Genomic DNA, 17784 nt, shown 5'->3' with positions numbered 1-17784 from the left:
AAGGCTGTAGAAATGTTTTGCTTGATTCACTTTTTATATGTTTGTGACTTGATCACTGCCATTTCATAGATAAGGAAATAGATTTACTTGGTCAAGGTCAGGCATCTTTATTTTAACAGTTTAATGGACTGCTTGCATTTTTGTGTGGAAACCTGGATTTCTCCTTCAGAAAAGTGGCTAAGGTTTAGAAACCTTGGGTCTGTATTTTTTTCCCTTTTTTCTGTCTTTTTTTTTTTTTTTTTTTTTAATCCCGACAACTTGCTGGAGCTGGTTAGAGTGAGCCTCCTTTAGATGAGCAAAGTTTGCTGGTCGCCTCTGGCCGGCCCCTGTGGCATGTTTAGGCATTTGATCTTGCAAAACCCTACAAGCTAAGAAGAAGAAAATCTTGCGGAACAGGGACATTTAAGGGTGGAAGCAAGAAAAAGGAAGCCACTGAGCTGCCAGAACGGAGAGAGTCTCAAGAAAGAGAAAGTGGTCAACAGTGTCAAAGCAGCAGAGAGGTTAAGTAAGAGAAGGATGGAAAAGTGCATGTGAAATTTAGCAACAAAGAAACCATTCGTTTCAGATTCTTAGAAGGAAAGAATTTTGAGGACTAGAGCTATAACTTAGTTTTTCCTCTGGTCCTGCAGTACAGACTTTCTGTAATGATGAAGAGTGACTGTGGCATGGATAGGAGTTCAGCATTTGTTGTAAAGGATAGTTAAATGGAGTTCATCAATGCTGTAACCGAATCAAGCGCTGCTCATTGGTATTTTCCATCACTATATAGATGCTCTAGAAAATGTAAAAATTATACTTTTAACATTGGGTTCTTTTTTTTTTTTTTTTTAAGATTTTTTTTTATTTATTTATTTTACAGAGAGAGATCACAAGTAGGCAGAGAGGCAGGCAGAGAGAGAGAGAGGAGGAAGCAGGCTCCTGCTGAGCAGAGAGCCCGATGCGGGACTCGATCCCAGGACCCTGAGATCATGACCTGAGCCGAAGGCAGCGGCTTAACCCACTGAGCCACCCAGGCGCCCGACATTGGGTTCTTAATATAGATTATAGAAAAAAAATATATAGATTATAGGAAACAATTCTTAGTGGTTCTGTTACTCAAGCCCCAAGGAGGTGGGAGGGCCTGACTTAATGGAGAATTACCCTGTACCATTCAGAAAAGCACTAGCCGCTGGAGAGAGCATTTTAGCCCTGCAGATTCTAGATTAAAATGATAATACCAATAAACTACTACTTACTGCTTTTAATAGTAGTTAAGATTAAGTGATTACTATGTGCCGGGTGCCATGCTAAGTACGGTTCATGAAATACCTAATTTAATTCTCCTAAACGACTCAATGAGGTGCATGCTGTTATAGTTCTCTCTTTACATAGGAGGAAACTGGAACCTAAATAATTTGCCCAAGGTCACACACCTAGTAATTAGCAGAACCAGATTGGAGCACCATCTCTGATCCCCACCAGAGCCGAAGAGTGCCCTCCCCAACTGCTGCAGAAACTATCCTTACCTTTCTAATGAATCAATCCGCTAAGGAACTCAACTAGTGTAAAGGCTGTATTTAATTTCAGTTCATTATGCAGACTTATTTGTATAGTGCTGTTTGAGCACAGTATTTGTCACAAAACGTATATTCAGTAAGCACTTACTTGGTTTATTTTAAAATATTTTATTTTGAACTTTAATTATGCTGAGTATTATCTATGTTTACAGGTGATAGGCAGTTTTCTCCCTGATCGTTGTTTTCAGATCACATCAGTGGGCAGATTTTCATCACTTCCGAGTCTAATTTTACCACTTTTCACATTGGTATGTGGGATGTTAGTTTTGTTGTTGTTGTTGTTTTTTAATGAATGTACTCAGCTATTTAGTATCTCATTATGTTTTTGAGCTCCATGAAGTTGAATTAAAACTTGTTTCAGAAATAAGTTAGAATGGGGAGACAAGTTTTTTTAAGACCCGCGAGTATATGACTCGGGATAAGTATTTTTTTTTTTTAATTGTATTAAATATATTAGAAAGCTAACATTGTGGGAATTTAGGTGGTGGATGTAAAAAAATTGTAAGGTATGTTGTTGGTCTAGCTCTTAAAAGGGGGTAGAATATAAAATTACAGGTAGCAATTAGGGGAAATGCTGTGGCAGTGAAATGAACGTGCTTCTGAAACACGAGACTCAAAAGAACAGTCAGGACATACAGAGTTTCCACACGGATGTGGTACCGTTGCAGTCCCAAAGAGAGTAATGTTCATATTTTGGTCAGATTGGTTTATGCATTGCTGTGGGAGACTGAAAGGGCCATAGGTTGCTTTTGTTAAAAGCTTGTCTTCCATTTCTCCCTGCTAATGTCTTATTCCTCCGTTTCTGCAAAGATGAAACTATGGAAAAGAATCATTTTATTTTCCAATTAAACTCAGCATAGAATATCAAGGAAGGTTTGTTGTTCCTATTGTTGTTGTTGGTTTTTTTTTCCTATTGTTGTTGTTTTTTAAGATTTTATTCATTCATTTGAGAGACAGATTTTTTTAAGTTTCCTTTTAACTTTTTTCTTAAAAAAATTTTTTTTTTGCGAGACAGATATTTTTGATAATTTTTATTTTTTTATAATAAACGATAGGTTGCTTTTTTTTTTTTTTTTTTAATTTATTTGTCAGAGAGAGAGAGCACTAGCAGGCAATGTGGCAGGCAGAGGAAGAGAGAGAAGCAAGCTCCCCCTGAGCAAAGAGCCTGACATGGGGCTTGATCCCAGGACCCTGGGATTAGACAGAGAGATTGAGAGAGAGGATACAAGCAGGGGGGGAGGGAGAAGCAGGCTTCCTGCTGAGCAGGGAGCCCAGCACTGGGCTTCATCCCAGGACCCCAGGATCATGACCTTGAAGGAGCCGAAGGCAGGTGTATATCTGACTGAGCCACCCAGATGCTCCTAGGAAGGAGTTTTTAAGATCTTACACCTGTCCATTATTTCCTGCTCTTGAATTCCAGTATATGGACATGTTTGCCGTGAAAATACTCATTCTGTGAGACTACTCTCAGTAATGGTTACGTTTGCCTTTTGGTAATAAATAAGGGTGTGTATTCTGCTCTGCTCTGAAGTGCTTAATTGCTTGCATTCTCTATAAGGGAGCATAGATCCACTGACGTTCCCAACAAGTTACTTCCATAGCTGAAGATCATATCTACAGTTGCTGTTAATAAGTAGAGTATGGTTAGGATTTTTTTCTTCTTTGAAGTGATGCTGATCATGTGCTAAAAAATAGAGCTTTTAGGGGGTGCCTGGGTGGCTCAGTGGGTTTTAAAGCCTTTGCCTTCAGCTCAGGCCTTGATCCCAAGGTCCTGGGATCGAGCGCCGCATCAGGCTCTCTGTTCAGCAGGGAACTTGCTTCCCTCTCTCTCTCCGCCTGCCTCTCTGCCTACTTGTGATCTCTGTCTGTTAAATAAATAAATAAAATCTTTAGAAAATTTTTTAAAAAATGGAGCTTAGGGTATATCTTTTCTTCATAGATTAGACCATGTGATAGTGTTTAAATACTATTTGACTAAGATCATGTGGGCATTATATGTTTCTTCTCTTTATATCTTTGTATTTTATTTATTTACGTACTTGTTAAAAGATTTTATTTGTTTATTTGAGAGGGTAAGAGAGAGAGCAACGGGGAGGACAAGAGCAGGAAGAGGGAGAAGCCGCCTCCCTACTGAGCGGGAGGCCCTGTTCATTTCGGGGCTCCATCCCAGGACGCGGAGACCATGACCTGAGCCTCAGGGAGCGGCTTAACCTACTGAGCCACCCAGGTGCCCCAATATCTTTTTTTTTTTTTTTTTTTTTTTAAGATTTTGTTTTTTTATTTGAGGAGCACCTGGGTGGCTCAGTCATTGAGCGTCTGCCTTCGGCTCAGGTCATGATCCCAGGGTCCTGGGATGGAGCCCCACATCAGGCTCCCTGCTCAGCGGGAAGCCTGCTTCTCCCTCTCCCACTCCCCCTGCTTGTGTTCCTTCTCTCACTGTCTGTCTCTCTCTCTCCCTCTCTCTGTCAAATAAGTAAATAAAATCTTTATTAAAAGAAAAAGATTTTATTCATTTATTTGAGAGAGAGAGCACAAGCTGAGGGAGTTGCAGACGAAGAGGGAGAAACAGACTCTCCGCTAAGCAGGGCGCGCTGCGTAGGGCTCTACCACTGGGATCCTGACCTGAGCTGGAGACAGACACTTAACCCGCCCAGGAGCCCCTCCTCTCTTTTATGTCTTAGAACAGATGTTAAGGAGTGAAGGAGGCTCTGTGAACTTCACCTTTGGAGTTGGGGTAAAGAACTTCAGTTGTAGGAGGCTACATGAACAAATGAAGAAAAAAAAGTTTTTTTTTTCCCCTGAGATCTGCCTTAGTGCTTTTGTTTTAATTAAAAAGAAAAAAACCCATTAACGTAAAGACCAGATGAATAGTTGTTTCCAGTTTATACATGAAGTGATTTTGATATTAAATAATACTCATTTAGTAGGAAGTTCGATTTTGAGGCAGAGGGCCATTTTCCTCCAACATTTGTTACTTTTTATGGTATACAGAGTGAGTCTGAGTACAGTACAGGATTGGAAATATTAAGTATGAAGATTAAATTGAGCTTTTTTTTTTTTAAGAGAGTGAGAACACTAGCAGGGGTAGGGGCAGAAGGAAAAGGAGAGAGAATCTTTTTTTTTTTTAAATATTTTATTTATTTACTTGACAGAGATCACAGGCAGGCAGAGAGGCAAGCGGGGTTGGGGGTGGGGGAAGCAGGCTCCCCGCCAAGCAGAGCCAATGTGGGGCTCGATCTCAGGACCTTGAGATCAGGGCCCGAGCTAAAGGCAGAGGCTTAACCCACTGAGCTACCCAGGTGCCCCAAGGAGAGAGAATCTTTTTGAAGATTACTTATTTATTTACTTACTTGGCAAAAAGAGAGATCACAAGTAAGCAGAGAGGCAGGCAGAGAGAGATGGGGAAGCAGGCTCCCTCCTGAGCAGACAGTGCGATGCGAGACTGGATCCCAGGACCCTGAGTGAGATCCTGACCTGAGCTGAAGGCAGAGGCTTAACCCACTGAGGTACCCAGGCCCCCAAGGAGAGAGAATCTTAAACAGGCTCCACACCCAGCACAGAGCCTGATGCGGGGCTCAGTCTTAACAGCCCTGACTGAGATCATGACCTGAGCCAAAATCAAGGGTTGGTCACTAGACTGACGGAGCCACCCAGGAGCCCCTAAATTGAGCATTTAAAAGAGGGATTTGAAAATGAAGTGTTGATTGTTCAAAAGGAGGATGGAAAGAATGATACAGAGATAGCTTAAGATTTTTAAGTTTTATTTATGAGAGAGAGAGCGTGCGCCCACATGAGTGGGGGGGGGATGAGCAGACTCTGGTTAAGCAGGATGTCGGTCGGATGCTGCGGGATCAGGCTCTGAGCAAGGCAATCCCTTAACCAACTGAGCCAGCCACGTACCCGGCATTTTTCTATATTTTTTACACATTATTTGCTGAATAGGCATTGGGTACCATGTTATATGGTACCTGTTCGATGTTCATGAGATGTACTGGAGTATTGAGAAACTATCAAGTTTCTAATTTTACTTTCTCTTGCTGTGTGACTGTGGCTCTTAGAAATTATTGTATAGACTATCTGAAGTTCCAGTTTAGCAATTTTTTAGAAAATCATTTCATGATCCCTGAGTGAATCTAGTAATGTTTGTTTTAGGTAGAGCACCAGGAATTAAGAGTTACTGTCACAGAAGCTATTTATGTAAATGGCTATATTTGTTGAGCACTTATTAACTTCTGGGCACCATGCTAGGCCCTGGGATATAGTGATGAACAGAAAATTGCTTGTCACTCTAGGACCTTTATGTTTTAGATGGGAAGACAACAGAAGAATGTGATGATTGCCAAAAGGGGAAAAGCGTGGAGCACAGAACTAATGTAGCCTTTGGGAATCTGCATGTGGCCCTGACTAAGCTGGGTCCTGCAATATTGGCCTTGGGCTGGCCAGAGGTTGGGGGTACACAAACAGGGAAGATGTCCACTGCTGTGGGCAGAGAGGGCAGCCTTTCAGATCTGATGAGACTAGAGGAGTCTGGGTGCTGAGCTGGGGTGAGGTCCTCTAGTTGTGCACTTCCTTTCAAATGCATCTTATGGACTGTATCTTCTAAACGTGAAAATTGTGTCTTTTTTTTTTTTTATTTAAGGGTTTTTTTTTTTTTTTTTTTCAGTTTACACACAGTTAAAAATTAGGTTTTTGTTTTTTTTTTTTTTTTTTTTTTTTTTAAGATTTATTTATTTGACAGAGATCACAAGTAGGCAAGAGGCAGGCAGAGAGAAAGAGGAAGGGAAGCAGGCTCCCCCCTGAGCAGAGAGCCCCATGCGGGGCTGGATCCCAGGACCCTGGAATCATGACCTGAGCCGAAGGCAGAGGCTTAGCCCACTGAGCCTCCCAGTCGCCCTAAAAATTAGTTTTTAACTAATTTAATTTTAACACATTAGTTAAAAATCCTGTCTTTTGCTATTAAATTTTTCACAGTCTCTGAGAAAATGATGGGCTTTTCAGAAGTGCTTAATAAACACTTGCCATGAAAGCTAGAGTCTTGTGGATTTCACATAGTGAAATAAATTGAGTCAAGTTTATTAACTTTTTAAATAGCATATTGATTCTTTAAAAAGTAGATTATAAAAGTAATGTGTTTATTGTAAAAAATTAGATAATACATTTGTTTTACAATTTGGGTTTTATTTTGATAGATTTTACTATATGGAATTTTAAAATATATTTCTGGTTAATGATGGTGGAGTACTGACATCTTTGTTCTCTCACCAACTAGAAATAATAAGGAGCATGAAAAACAGAAAAGCAGCTCATTCTTTGATAACTAACGAAATCTTACAACCAGAGTATGTGAATTAGTCCAGGTAAGTGCAGTGAAAATTGAACCAAGACAGGAGGACGACAGGAGAATATGAACTCCAGCAAGATGAGGGCCCAGCTTTCTCCCAAGTGGCTGACCCACCATGGGAACAAAACCAATAAGCCGCATATGTGGAGTGGCCAAGCTGGTGTGTACATTGGGCTCCCTGAATTAGGGACCGTGCAGTCATACGAATTTTGCAGGGAGTTTAGAGTAGAGGAGAAACTGGCAGCAGGCAGCTGTACAGCGGCCAGTCTTGGTCAACTGAAGAGAAATAAAGCCTACATTATCATGCCCCGAAAATCTGTGGCATGTGGGCCTCTGTGACTTGGGGAGATGAGTTCAGCATTGAGCCAAGCTTCAAGGGAAGAGTGTTGCTGAGAACCATTTTCCAGAAGCAGCACAGCAAGTGAAAATCATGAACAGAGTTCCCTATGGTGGAGGGTGACGTGTGAGGTTGGGAGTGAGGTCTGGCTTCTCTGAGGCAGGAGTCTAAACTAAAGATGAGACACAATAGCTCTGGAAATCAATGATAAGGCAACAGGAAGAGATAAGAGCAAACTGATGGAACGAGGCTACAAAATAAAAGAATCTAATCATTATAGAAATGAAGGTCACTTTCAAAGCGGCAGATACACACTCTAGCTGGGAATCATGGAGGTAAGCTCGAGAGATTTGAGCAATCCAAAATGGAAAAAAGTAAAAATTCAGAAAGACTAGAGAGTAATAGATACGAAACAGTGAATTTAGCACCCCAGTAATTGATATCCCTGACATAGAGAATCATTGACGCAGAGAAATTTGTCAAGACAGCAAGAGTTTATCACAATAAAAGACTTGATATTTTAGAATGGTTTCTAGTCTTTTTTTTTTTTTTTTTAATTTGACAGAGAGAGATCACAAGCAGGCAGAGAGGTAGGCAGAGAGAGAGAGAAGGAAGCAGGCTCCCTGCTGAGCAGAGAGCCCAATGCGGGGCTCGATCCCAGGACCCTGAGATCATGACCCGAGCTGAAGGCAGCGGCTTAACCCACTGAGCCACCCAGGTGCCCCGGTTTCTAGTCTTTCAATGTAAAGACTATTGTTGGTTCAAAATGGGGGAAAAAAAAAATCAAGCCTCCTATAAAATAAGAGACTGGACTTACAGGCTTTTCCATTTTGCAACATGTGGAAAAAACTACACAGTCACTAGAGAAAAAAATAGAACCCAAGAATTTTATGTCCAGGCAAGCTATAGCTTAATATAAATTGACACATATTTCCCCAAAAAGCCAGGGCTTAGTGCTCAGTCAGTCATCCCTGCAGGTGGGGACTTGGGGGGTGGTAGGGCTGGAGAAGGGAGCGTAATTATAAACTATTGAGTCAAGAGATGAGTTGAAAACTGAGTTAAGGGGCTCCTGGGTGGCTCAGTTGTTAAGCAAGTGTCTGTCTTTGGCTCAGGTCATGATCCTGGGGTCCTGGGATCAAGCCCCACATCAGGCTCCTTGCTCAGCAGGAAGCCTGCTTCTCCCTCTCCCACTCCCCTTGCTTGTGTTCCTCTCTTGCTGTCTCTCTGTCAAATAAATACATAAAATCTTAAAAGACAAAATCTGAGGATGCCTGGGTTACTCAGTTGGTTAAGTCACTGCCTTTGGCTCAGGTCATGATCCCGAAGTCCTGGGATCAAATCCCATATTGGGCTTTCCCTGCTTTGCCGGGAGCCTGCTTCTCCCTCTGCCTCTCCCCCTGCTTGTGCACGTGCAAATGCACACTCTGTCTCTGTCTGTCAAATAAATAAATAAAATCTTGAAAAAATATGAATTAACATAATTGGTGATTCGCATTAAATAAATTTTAAGTGTAGAACTAATATTAATATTGTGGCAATGTAGAAATAGAAGGAAAAATTCAGAATTGGGGATTGGGTAGGTGGTTACAAAAATGAAAATTTTTTTCATCATTCATAACATGAGATCAATAACAGTCATGCTAAGTACAGCCGACCCTTGAACAGCGTGGTTTGAACTGTGCTGGTCCAAACTGGATTTTTTCTGTAAATACAGTAGTGTAATATTTTTCCTTATGATTTTCTTTAGCTTACTTTATTGTAAGAATATAGTATATAATACGTATACATGGGAAATTTGTATTAATCAACTGTTGTATTATCAGTGAAGCTGCTGGTCAGCAGTAGGCTCTTCGTAGGTAAGTAAGGTCAAAAGATACACTTCGGTTTTTGACTATGTAGGGTGTTGGTGCACCTAATTCCTGCATTGTTCAAGGGTCAACTATATACTAATTTTCTTAGTGTGGAGTAAAGAGATGTTATCTAAAGAACATAGACTAAATCTTCCAAAAAAACAGACTATATAGTGAAATATGTTATAAAAAATTAAAAGCTAAAAGGATTTTTAAAAGATAAAATTATGACAAACTATTTGTCATATAAACAAATACAGAATTATAAAATGGATAAACTCATTTATTAGAAGAAAATGACAGATTGGAGCAAAAAAAAAATTAAATCCATTAAGAGAGGTATCTGAAAAGGTTCCAGCAAATAATATTTTAGTGAGTTTATTATTTATTCACTTATTTAGTGAATTTTTTAGGTGTCGTGACCATAGTCTCTTTTGTCAAATACTCAGCTCTATTGTTACGGTGGGAAAGCAGCCATAGACAACATGTAAATGAATGAACAGGACCGTGTTCCAATGAAACTGTTTCCAAAAACAGGTAGTGGGCCACGTTTGTTCTGAAAGCCAGTTTGCTGACCCATTAGCAGAAGACTTTAAAAGGTTAATATAATAGCATGATACATGGAATAACAACATACCCTGGAAACATTCTTTTTCAAGCACACCCCCTGGACCTCAAAGAAAATATCAGTCAAATCCAAAAAGCAGAGATATGTGCAGATTGTGCTCTTTATTCTTAACTAGAACTAAAGCAAAAGAAAATATAAAACTTTGCCATCTGAGAAAAATTAAGTAACTCTCAGGGCAAATGAAAAATTGAAAAGTCAAATCCACATTAACTAGAAAGTACAGATAGCCAAACATCTGTGTTAGTACCTCTGGGATATGACTAAAGCAGTATTCAGAGGAAAATTCATAAATATAAATAAATGACTAACCAAGAAAAGAATGAGATAGTAAAGTAGTTCAGCCCAAGAAGTTAAAAAAAAAAAAAAATAAGAAAGCAGAAAGAAGGTATATAAAGGCAGAAATTGGTGAATTTAGAAAATATACATGGAGGTACTAATCCAAGAGATTTGGGCTTTTTATTTATATTTTTGAAGATGTTAGTAACAATTTTAAACAGATAAACTGTTGAGCGTAATCATGAACAAAGGAACAAAACACAAATATCACACACAAAAAAACCCCACAAAAATTCTGTGTGTGAATGCACTCAGAATATGAGAATGAATCCCAGATACTTAGGAAATTAAAGTGATCATATTGCTAAATTGTGCGCAGGTAATTTCAAAACCTGATGTGCACAAAAAAGCACTATGAGGCCCAGGAACCTGCTAAGGAACATTATAACTGCAGTGCTTTTTCATTTTTTCCAGAACACAGAAAAAGGGAAAGGATTTTCTAAGTTATTTTTTGAAATATTATTTTGATACCAAATTCTGAAAAAAACATTAAAAAACCCAAGCTCTAGACCATTTTCAAATTACAAAAATCCTAAAAATTAGCAAATGTAATTTATCAAAGGATAATACACAATGGCTACATTCTCAGGATGAACTATCAGGAAATATTAATACATCAGTATTAGGAAGTACTAAATGCCATGTTTTTAACAGTACAAAAGAGAAAAATGATTTTCTTTCAAGAAGCTGAAAAAAAATTTGGTAAAATTAACCATCAATCCTGATGGGGTGTTTTTTGTTTTTTGTTTTGTTTTTTTTTAAAGAAACAACTGAATAAAAACGAATTATTTGATACTTCCTTAACATAACAGGAAATAAGTCTTAACGGCAAAAGTTCGCAGGATTCCTACCATTGACTATAAGCAATTCTCAGTTAACAGGAATAACCGTGGTCCCCATTATTAACATTATTCCAGCAGTTCTGGCCAATTCAAATAGGAAAAAAGAGATATATGAAAATTGGAAAGAAAGGGGAAATCATCAGTCTAAATACATCACAAGTGATTGTAGATCTAGAATATGTCTTAAAAGTGAAGGTTGTCTTTCATACCCCCCATCCCCGCCGCCACTCTTCTGTGATTTATGAAATATTCTCCTATAGATAGTTATATTGGCTACCCTTGTCACTTATATCTAGTGTATTTTTTTCCCCAAAGTTCATACAAGTTTACTTTAACGAAATGTACGAAATATTTAATGTTGACCAGGTGGATGAGCAAGCCAGAGAGAGTGTAAAAATGAAACAGCAGGGACTTCTAGGTGGCTCAGTCTGTTAAGTGTCCAACTCTTGATTTTGACTCGGGTCATGATCTCAGGGCTGTGAGATGGAGTCCCATGTGCTGAGCATGAGATTCTCTCTCCCTCCCCCTCTCTTTCCCTCTCCCTCTGTCCCGCTCTCCCTCTCTAAAAAAAAAAAAAAAAAAAAAAAAAAAAAAGCAAAAATAAAAAAGTATGGGTTTGCTTCGAAATATTTTCTGTCCTTGAACATCTAGACCTTTAGGGCAGTTAAATTTTTTTTTTTTTTTTAAGATTTTATTTATTTATTTGACAGAGAGAGATCACAAGTAGGCAGAGAAGCAGGCAGAGAGCCCGATGTAGGGCTCGATCCCTGGACCCTGGGATCATAACCTGAGCCGAAGACAGAGGCTTTAACCCACTGAGCCACCCAGGTGTCCCAGCAGTTAAATTTTTAATTCAACTTTTTTCCTTATATCCTAATAAACTAAAAAGGGAAAGCTCTTACTTTTGATTTTTTTTTTTTAAGCTTTTATTTATTTGTTAGGAAGAGAAAGTGAACACAAGAGGGAGAGTGGCAGGCAGCCGGATAAGCAGGCTCCTTGCTGAGCAAGGAGCTGAATGCAGGACTGATTCTGGGACCCTAGAATCATGACCTGGGCAGAAGGCAGACACTTAACAGACTGAACCACTCAGGCATCCTGAAAGCTCTTATCTTTTTATTTACATTGATCTCTAATTAGGTTTGTTAACTAAGCTAATACTTCACAGTTTTTTCTGCTGCAGTGAAATGCTTAAGAACAATAGAAATTCTTTATCTTTATCTCCAACAGGTAGAATGTAAGTAATGAGGTTAACATTTTTTAATAATTTCATTTGGTCTTAACATGCACCAGGCAAGGTAGTTGATGCATTGTGCACCTTGTATCACTTGCCCTTAGAGCAGCCTGATAACAGTTAACTATTATCCCCATTGTAGGTGAGAAAACCCGAGGTGGTATTATTTATCCCCATTGTAGGTGAGAAAACCCGAGGTGGTATTATTTATTCAAGGTAACACTAAGTGGCAGGTTTTGGCAAACTTGTCTTCTGACTCCTCTAAGCATGTGTCTTGACATTTATGGATATAAGGAATTTCATATTCAGCTTTGTAAAGAGGAGTGTGTTCTCGAGTTTTCTGTCGCCATGTGTTCAAGCTATTCCATCAGCCCATCTGGATGACTTGTAGATTCTGGAGAAAGCGGGTTAAATCACATGCGCCCCCAGTAGCCCAACTTGACAAATCACTTTTCCCTGTAGACTGTCTGGTGTTAAAATATGTAAACGTTACTGCTGGCCATTCTGCGTGCAGAGCAGTAGTGGGTGCTAACACGGTTTCTTCCTTCCATTTGTTACTAAAACTCCAAATATTTCTTCACTCCTGATTGTTAAACTATTTAATAGTGTCATTGGATACAGCATGTGGTGGAGAGCCGCGCCCTGGGTGGCCGAAGCGTAGTTAGGGGACTAGTCTTTGGGCCTAAGAAGTTACGGTTTGGATGGGATCAACGTGGGTAAATAATAATGGGGAAGGGACTTCTAAAACAGGGGTTGCCCCCCTTTTTTGGTATTTCATAGAAACATTTGTTGCAAACGGCCAAATATTTTGCTGACATCAAAAAATGTCGAACTTCTGAGGGACATTTTAGGTCTATAGGTTCATTGCATTGGTATTGTGTGTTCCGAAGATAGCGGTGGTATTCAGCCACCAGTAATGAAATCCAGAGACCTGCCGCCTTCCGACATTGGTTTGGTGGAAGAGCCCGCTGCTTTGAGGTACTCACAGGCCTTTCCCAGAGTCAAAGTTCCTTCCTGCAATTTGGAGGGGTGAGGTAACTTGATACGTTATAATGTCTCTTACTATTTTAATTTAATATTGGGATGACAGATTACCAAGGAGAATCCATCTCGTTAGGAAGGGTGATATCCTCGTATTTATTTCACTTCGCAGGTGAGCAAGCCTTTCTCGTTTCTGTTTGTTAACTAGGCCTTTTGATATTTTTGTAGACAATCTGCTTCATCTTGATTCTGCAGCATTCCAAACTGTGGTATCCTTGGGGTTCTCTTAACATTGCTATGGTGCAGAAGATTTAAAATCAGGTATGGCTGTGGGGCCAGAAGTCCCTCAGTGAAATTCTCAGCTTAAATGTGCCTTACACTCTCTGATTTATCCTTTGGGTTTCTTTTTTTGTGGTGGTCTTTTAGCTGATGTTCACAAGGAATAGAGTCACGTGATGTATGAAGGGAAACATATACACTTCTCTGAGGTTGACAATAAGCCCTTGTGCTCATATAGCCCCAAACTGTGCAAGCAGCGGCGACTGAACGGGTACGCTTTCTGTATCAGACACGTTCTGGAGGACAAGACTGCCCCCTTCAAGCAATGTGAATATGTGGCCAAGTATAACAGCCAACGTTGCACCAACCCCATCCCCAAATCAGAGGATCGTAGGTAAGACTAATCATGGAACTCCGTCTTTGATTTCATCCACAGGCTTGGAATTGCCCTTTTTTGTCTCTCTCTTTTTTGGGGGGGGGGGTGTCTTTTTTTTTCTTTTTTTTAAATGGGGCGAATTAAAACATTCTAGAAAATGGGAGTAGAGAACTTGAAGAGTTATTTGAAAAGTAAGTTTGAGTGTGTTTTTTTGTTTTTAAATTATTGATTTAATAGACTTTTAAAAGAATTTTTTCCCTCAAAATCGTTGCTTGTGTTTGGTTTGCAGTCTTATAAAAAGTAGTTCCTGATGACGATAGAAATCTGCTTACGCAACAGAAATTACAGGAGCTATTAGGTGTTATAATTAATGGTAATGATTTTGGAATTTTTTAATCTGTGCTTGAGAGGTAGCAAAGGGTGTGTACTTACTGAAAAAGAATTATTCAGAAGAATGATTACTTGAATTATGAAGAAGATTTACATTCTATCAGACTTCAAAACAGTATTTGGCATTGCTCTCTAATCTTGCCTCTTTTGGTTAAAAAAGTTCCATATAAAGTATGTTTAACATAAGTGGGAAATGGTATGTTCAGAGTAAGAGTAGGCTTTATCACTAGGATTATGAATTTTTACTATGCTGAATTAAAAAACATGGAGATGTTTTTAGAGAGTCTTATGATACTTATCTTTCATAATCTCTTTTTCATTTCTTTTTCTTCAGTTCTCCAGAAACCTTGTGGGTCATTGTAGGATATTACAGACAGATGCACAATTACTTTCCCAAAAGTTTCCAATACTGTTATCTTTAGGTAGAAAATGGGAACTTTTAACTTTTATCTCTCAAATATGTATGTACAACCTTGGTCCTTGTTCCTATGCATAAGCAGATGTCTCCTGCATAAATTGGTTGAAAAGAGGTCATGTTTTGTGTATGTCCTGGTGAGCAGTTTTTACACTTTTACAGGGAAATAAATAAATAATTTGTGTTCATAGAGCTCCCACCAAAATGAGTGTAGATAGCATCATGTGGTGATTTGGGAATACTCCCTTGGAATTTCTAATGAGCACTTAAAGCTTCACATTACAGTACCTGAAAGTTAGAAGCAGCTGCTCAGTGAGGCAAGGAATAAAATTTTAATCTCTGTTGAGAAAGGGACCACTGTACCTGGCTAAACATACCTGTCCAGCTGCTTCTAGCTGACTTAACCTGTCCATTTCTTAGTCCTGGGCTTTTTTTTTTTTTTTTTTTTTTTTTTATTTTTTTTTTTTTTCAGAGAGAGAGATCACAGGTAGGCAGAGAGGCAGGCAGAGAGAGGGGGGGAAGCAAACTCCCTACTGAGCAGAGAGCCTGATGCAGGACTCAATCCTAGGACCCTGAGATCATGACCTGAGCTGAAGGCAGAGGCTTAACTCACTGAGCCACCCAGGTGCCGCAGCCCTGGCCTTTTTTAACTTGAAGAATTGATGAACTTGGATTCATTTTTTACTCCAGACTCCACTGTAAACACATCTATAATTTTGTCCTTTTTTTTTTTTTTTTTTTAAATAAGTTACTTATTTAAGTAATCTCTACACCCAATGCGGGGCTCAAATACATAACCCTGAGATCAACAGTCCCAGTCTCCTCCTGCTGAGCCAGCCAGACATTAAATTTTTAAAACAAAAATTTTAATTTTGTCTTAAATTTAGTTTACCACATTTGCAGTTGTCCACCTTGGGTTTTTTTTTTTTCTTTTTTCATTTTAGTAGAAGCAAGTACTATTTTAATAGCTAGCAGGGAGAAGTAAAATAAGAGTTGCTCTGAATTTCTCCACAATCTTAATTCTCTGAATCATAGGTCTTCACCTTGCTATTCAAAGTAATTTCCTCTTTTCAGAACAAGAAAAGAAGGGGAAGGCCTTTTGTGTGGCTTACTAAGTTACATAAATTTTTTTAAAAAATTGGTTCAAACCAATGCAAATGGTATTAATATTTTTACTATATTTATAGGGTTGTTAGGAAATAGATTAAAGTAGACATCAGTAGGAGGTAATGTTCTTGTGTTGCCTCAAGAAATCCAGGTTGAATTGCTATAAGGTCTAGCATGTGTGTAAATATTGATAGTTAATAACTACACTGTATGACATAATGTAGAAAAGGTTGATATTCTTTTGAAAATAAGCCTTCATTATTGTTAATGCAGTAACTCTTCGGACATTTAGGAATTTGAGATGGTTTTATGTATTATTTTAGAAAACAAATTCCCAAGGACTTTTAGTTGATAAGATTATCTCATTTTGGTGGTCAGCTAAAGGAACCTTCTTAGTATCTGATGTCTAACTTCTGGTACGTATTAATAATGCTAACTTACGGGATGCTGCCTCTTTGGAGTAGAATTGTGTTATTTTTAGTAGGAGTACTGGCATAATTAAAAAAGTAAAGTTCATTTTCTAATGTACTTGTACGGTAGGAAGCTTAAGGCTTATTACTGTAGCCTTCGTTTCTCAGATAAGTGGTTATATTAAATTGATTATTTTATACAATACTTTAAATATGTTTGCTATAATTTTATATACTTTTAATAGTGTATATTTGTCAAGAAGTTTTTTGTTTCTTATATGTTTACTATTTTCCTTAGACAGTTAAATTAAGATATCATTCACATCTGATAAAATTCACTCATTTGAAGCGTCCAGTCAGTATTTTTTAGTATATTTACAGGGTTGTGCAACTATCATCACAGTCTGATTTATAACAGTTTCATCCCTTCGCAAGAACCCATTAGCAGTCACTCCCCTGTGTAGTTATTCAGTCGTATTTGTGTATCTTTTTTTTTTTTAAGGGCATTTCTTTCTTTCTTTTTTTTTTTTTTTAGATTTTATTTATTTGTTTGAGAGAGAGAGAGAGACAGCATGGGCAGGGCAGAGGGAGAAGCAGACACCCCGCTGAGTAGGGAGCCAGACGTGGGGTTTGATCTCAGGACGCTGGGATCTGGACCTGAGTTGAAGACCTGAGTTGAAGGCTCCGTTGAAGACTGAGCCACCCAGGCATCCCTGCGTACTTCTTTTAAACGCTGATCATAATGAAGGAAGCTGTTGTAATTCTAGCTGTGAAGGCTTTTTTCTTCTAGAGGAGGAAGTGTTCTACAGGTTCAGGCTCGGTGGTGGTAGTGCTGAGAGCGCAGCTGGAGCAGGAGTCCAGGGTGAGGAAGGAGAGCTGGCCTGCAGGTCTCTGCCCGCTGCCCGGCGGTGGCATGGAGGAAGCTCCGTTTCCCGTGGACGCTGCCCACGTGTAATGAGCAGAAATATTCCGTTTCCAAGTTGAATCCCATCTCATTTCTCCGCTACCAATCCTTTTGTTAATTTAAAAATGACTTGAAAAAACAACAAAAATCATGCAGTTACCCCTTGAAACTTTTTTTCCTTGTTGGCTGCAGCTTTATAAATCTATTCTGTTTCAAGGTCTATGTGAGACCTGACCCCAACCTGTTACGTGTGTATGTGCAGGCATGTGCACATACACGTGGTACAGATTTTCCTGACTGCCCTGAAAGCTTTTTCTTAATAGTCCTATTAAAATTGAGGCGTGTTTCTGAGAGATTGATTTCTAAGACAAACCAACAAAACCACATGTCTCTTGATTTTTTGGTGAATATGTATTTTGAACAAATATTTAAAAATTTGTCTGATACAGCCCAGTGAGTTTGAGGATTGACATTAATTACTTCATTGCCATTTTCCCGCAAACCCTGTTCTGTAGAGATATCACAGGTGCACTACAATAAAAATAGATGGCATTTTCAAATAAGTTTGGGAAACACTGCCAGACAGGTATATTGCCACCTTGAAGCATAATGCACATTATCATACAAAATGCTTTGAGAAGTTGTTCAGCAGAAGCAAACAACAAAATTACTAATTCTGTTGAAGCCAGCACTTTCTGAATTTATTTAAGCGTGGACTAGTCTTTTTATGGCCTACTTGCTGACCTGAACTGCGTAAAGAGTACCAGTCTGGGAAGCACCACTTTTCTACCGGTTAAAAGC

General features: G+C 39.0%; 1 protein-coding gene across 3 annotated transcripts in view; it reads left to right on the top strand.

The window, feature by feature from the left end:
- INO80D (INO80 complex subunit D) overlaps positions 1 to 17784 on the top strand; it is a 67218-nt gene that overhangs the window by 6038 nt on the left and 43396 nt on the right. For 2 of the 3 annotated variants that reach the window (XM_059393300.1, XM_059393298.1), the window contains exons 2-3: positions 13331 to 13423; positions 13529 to 13775. In XM_059393300.1, coding sequence (XP_059249283.1) covers positions 13558 to 13775 — 218 coding nt within the window. In that variant the 5' untranslated portion in view covers positions 13331 to 13423; positions 13529 to 13557. The remainder of the gene's footprint in view (positions 1 to 13330; positions 13424 to 13528; positions 13776 to 17784) is intronic. The other variant, XM_059393301.1, reaches the window with a different exon arrangement.

This window comes from Mustela nigripes, chromosome 3 (genome assembly GCF_022355385.1).
Source record: "Mustela nigripes isolate SB6536 chromosome 3, MUSNIG.SB6536, whole genome shotgun sequence".
In the NCBI taxonomy this organism is placed as follows: domain Eukaryota; kingdom Metazoa; phylum Chordata; class Mammalia; order Carnivora; family Mustelidae; genus Mustela; species Mustela nigripes.
Note: the sequence above shows the minus strand (reverse complement) of the source record. Positions and strands in the feature narration are given on the sequence as shown.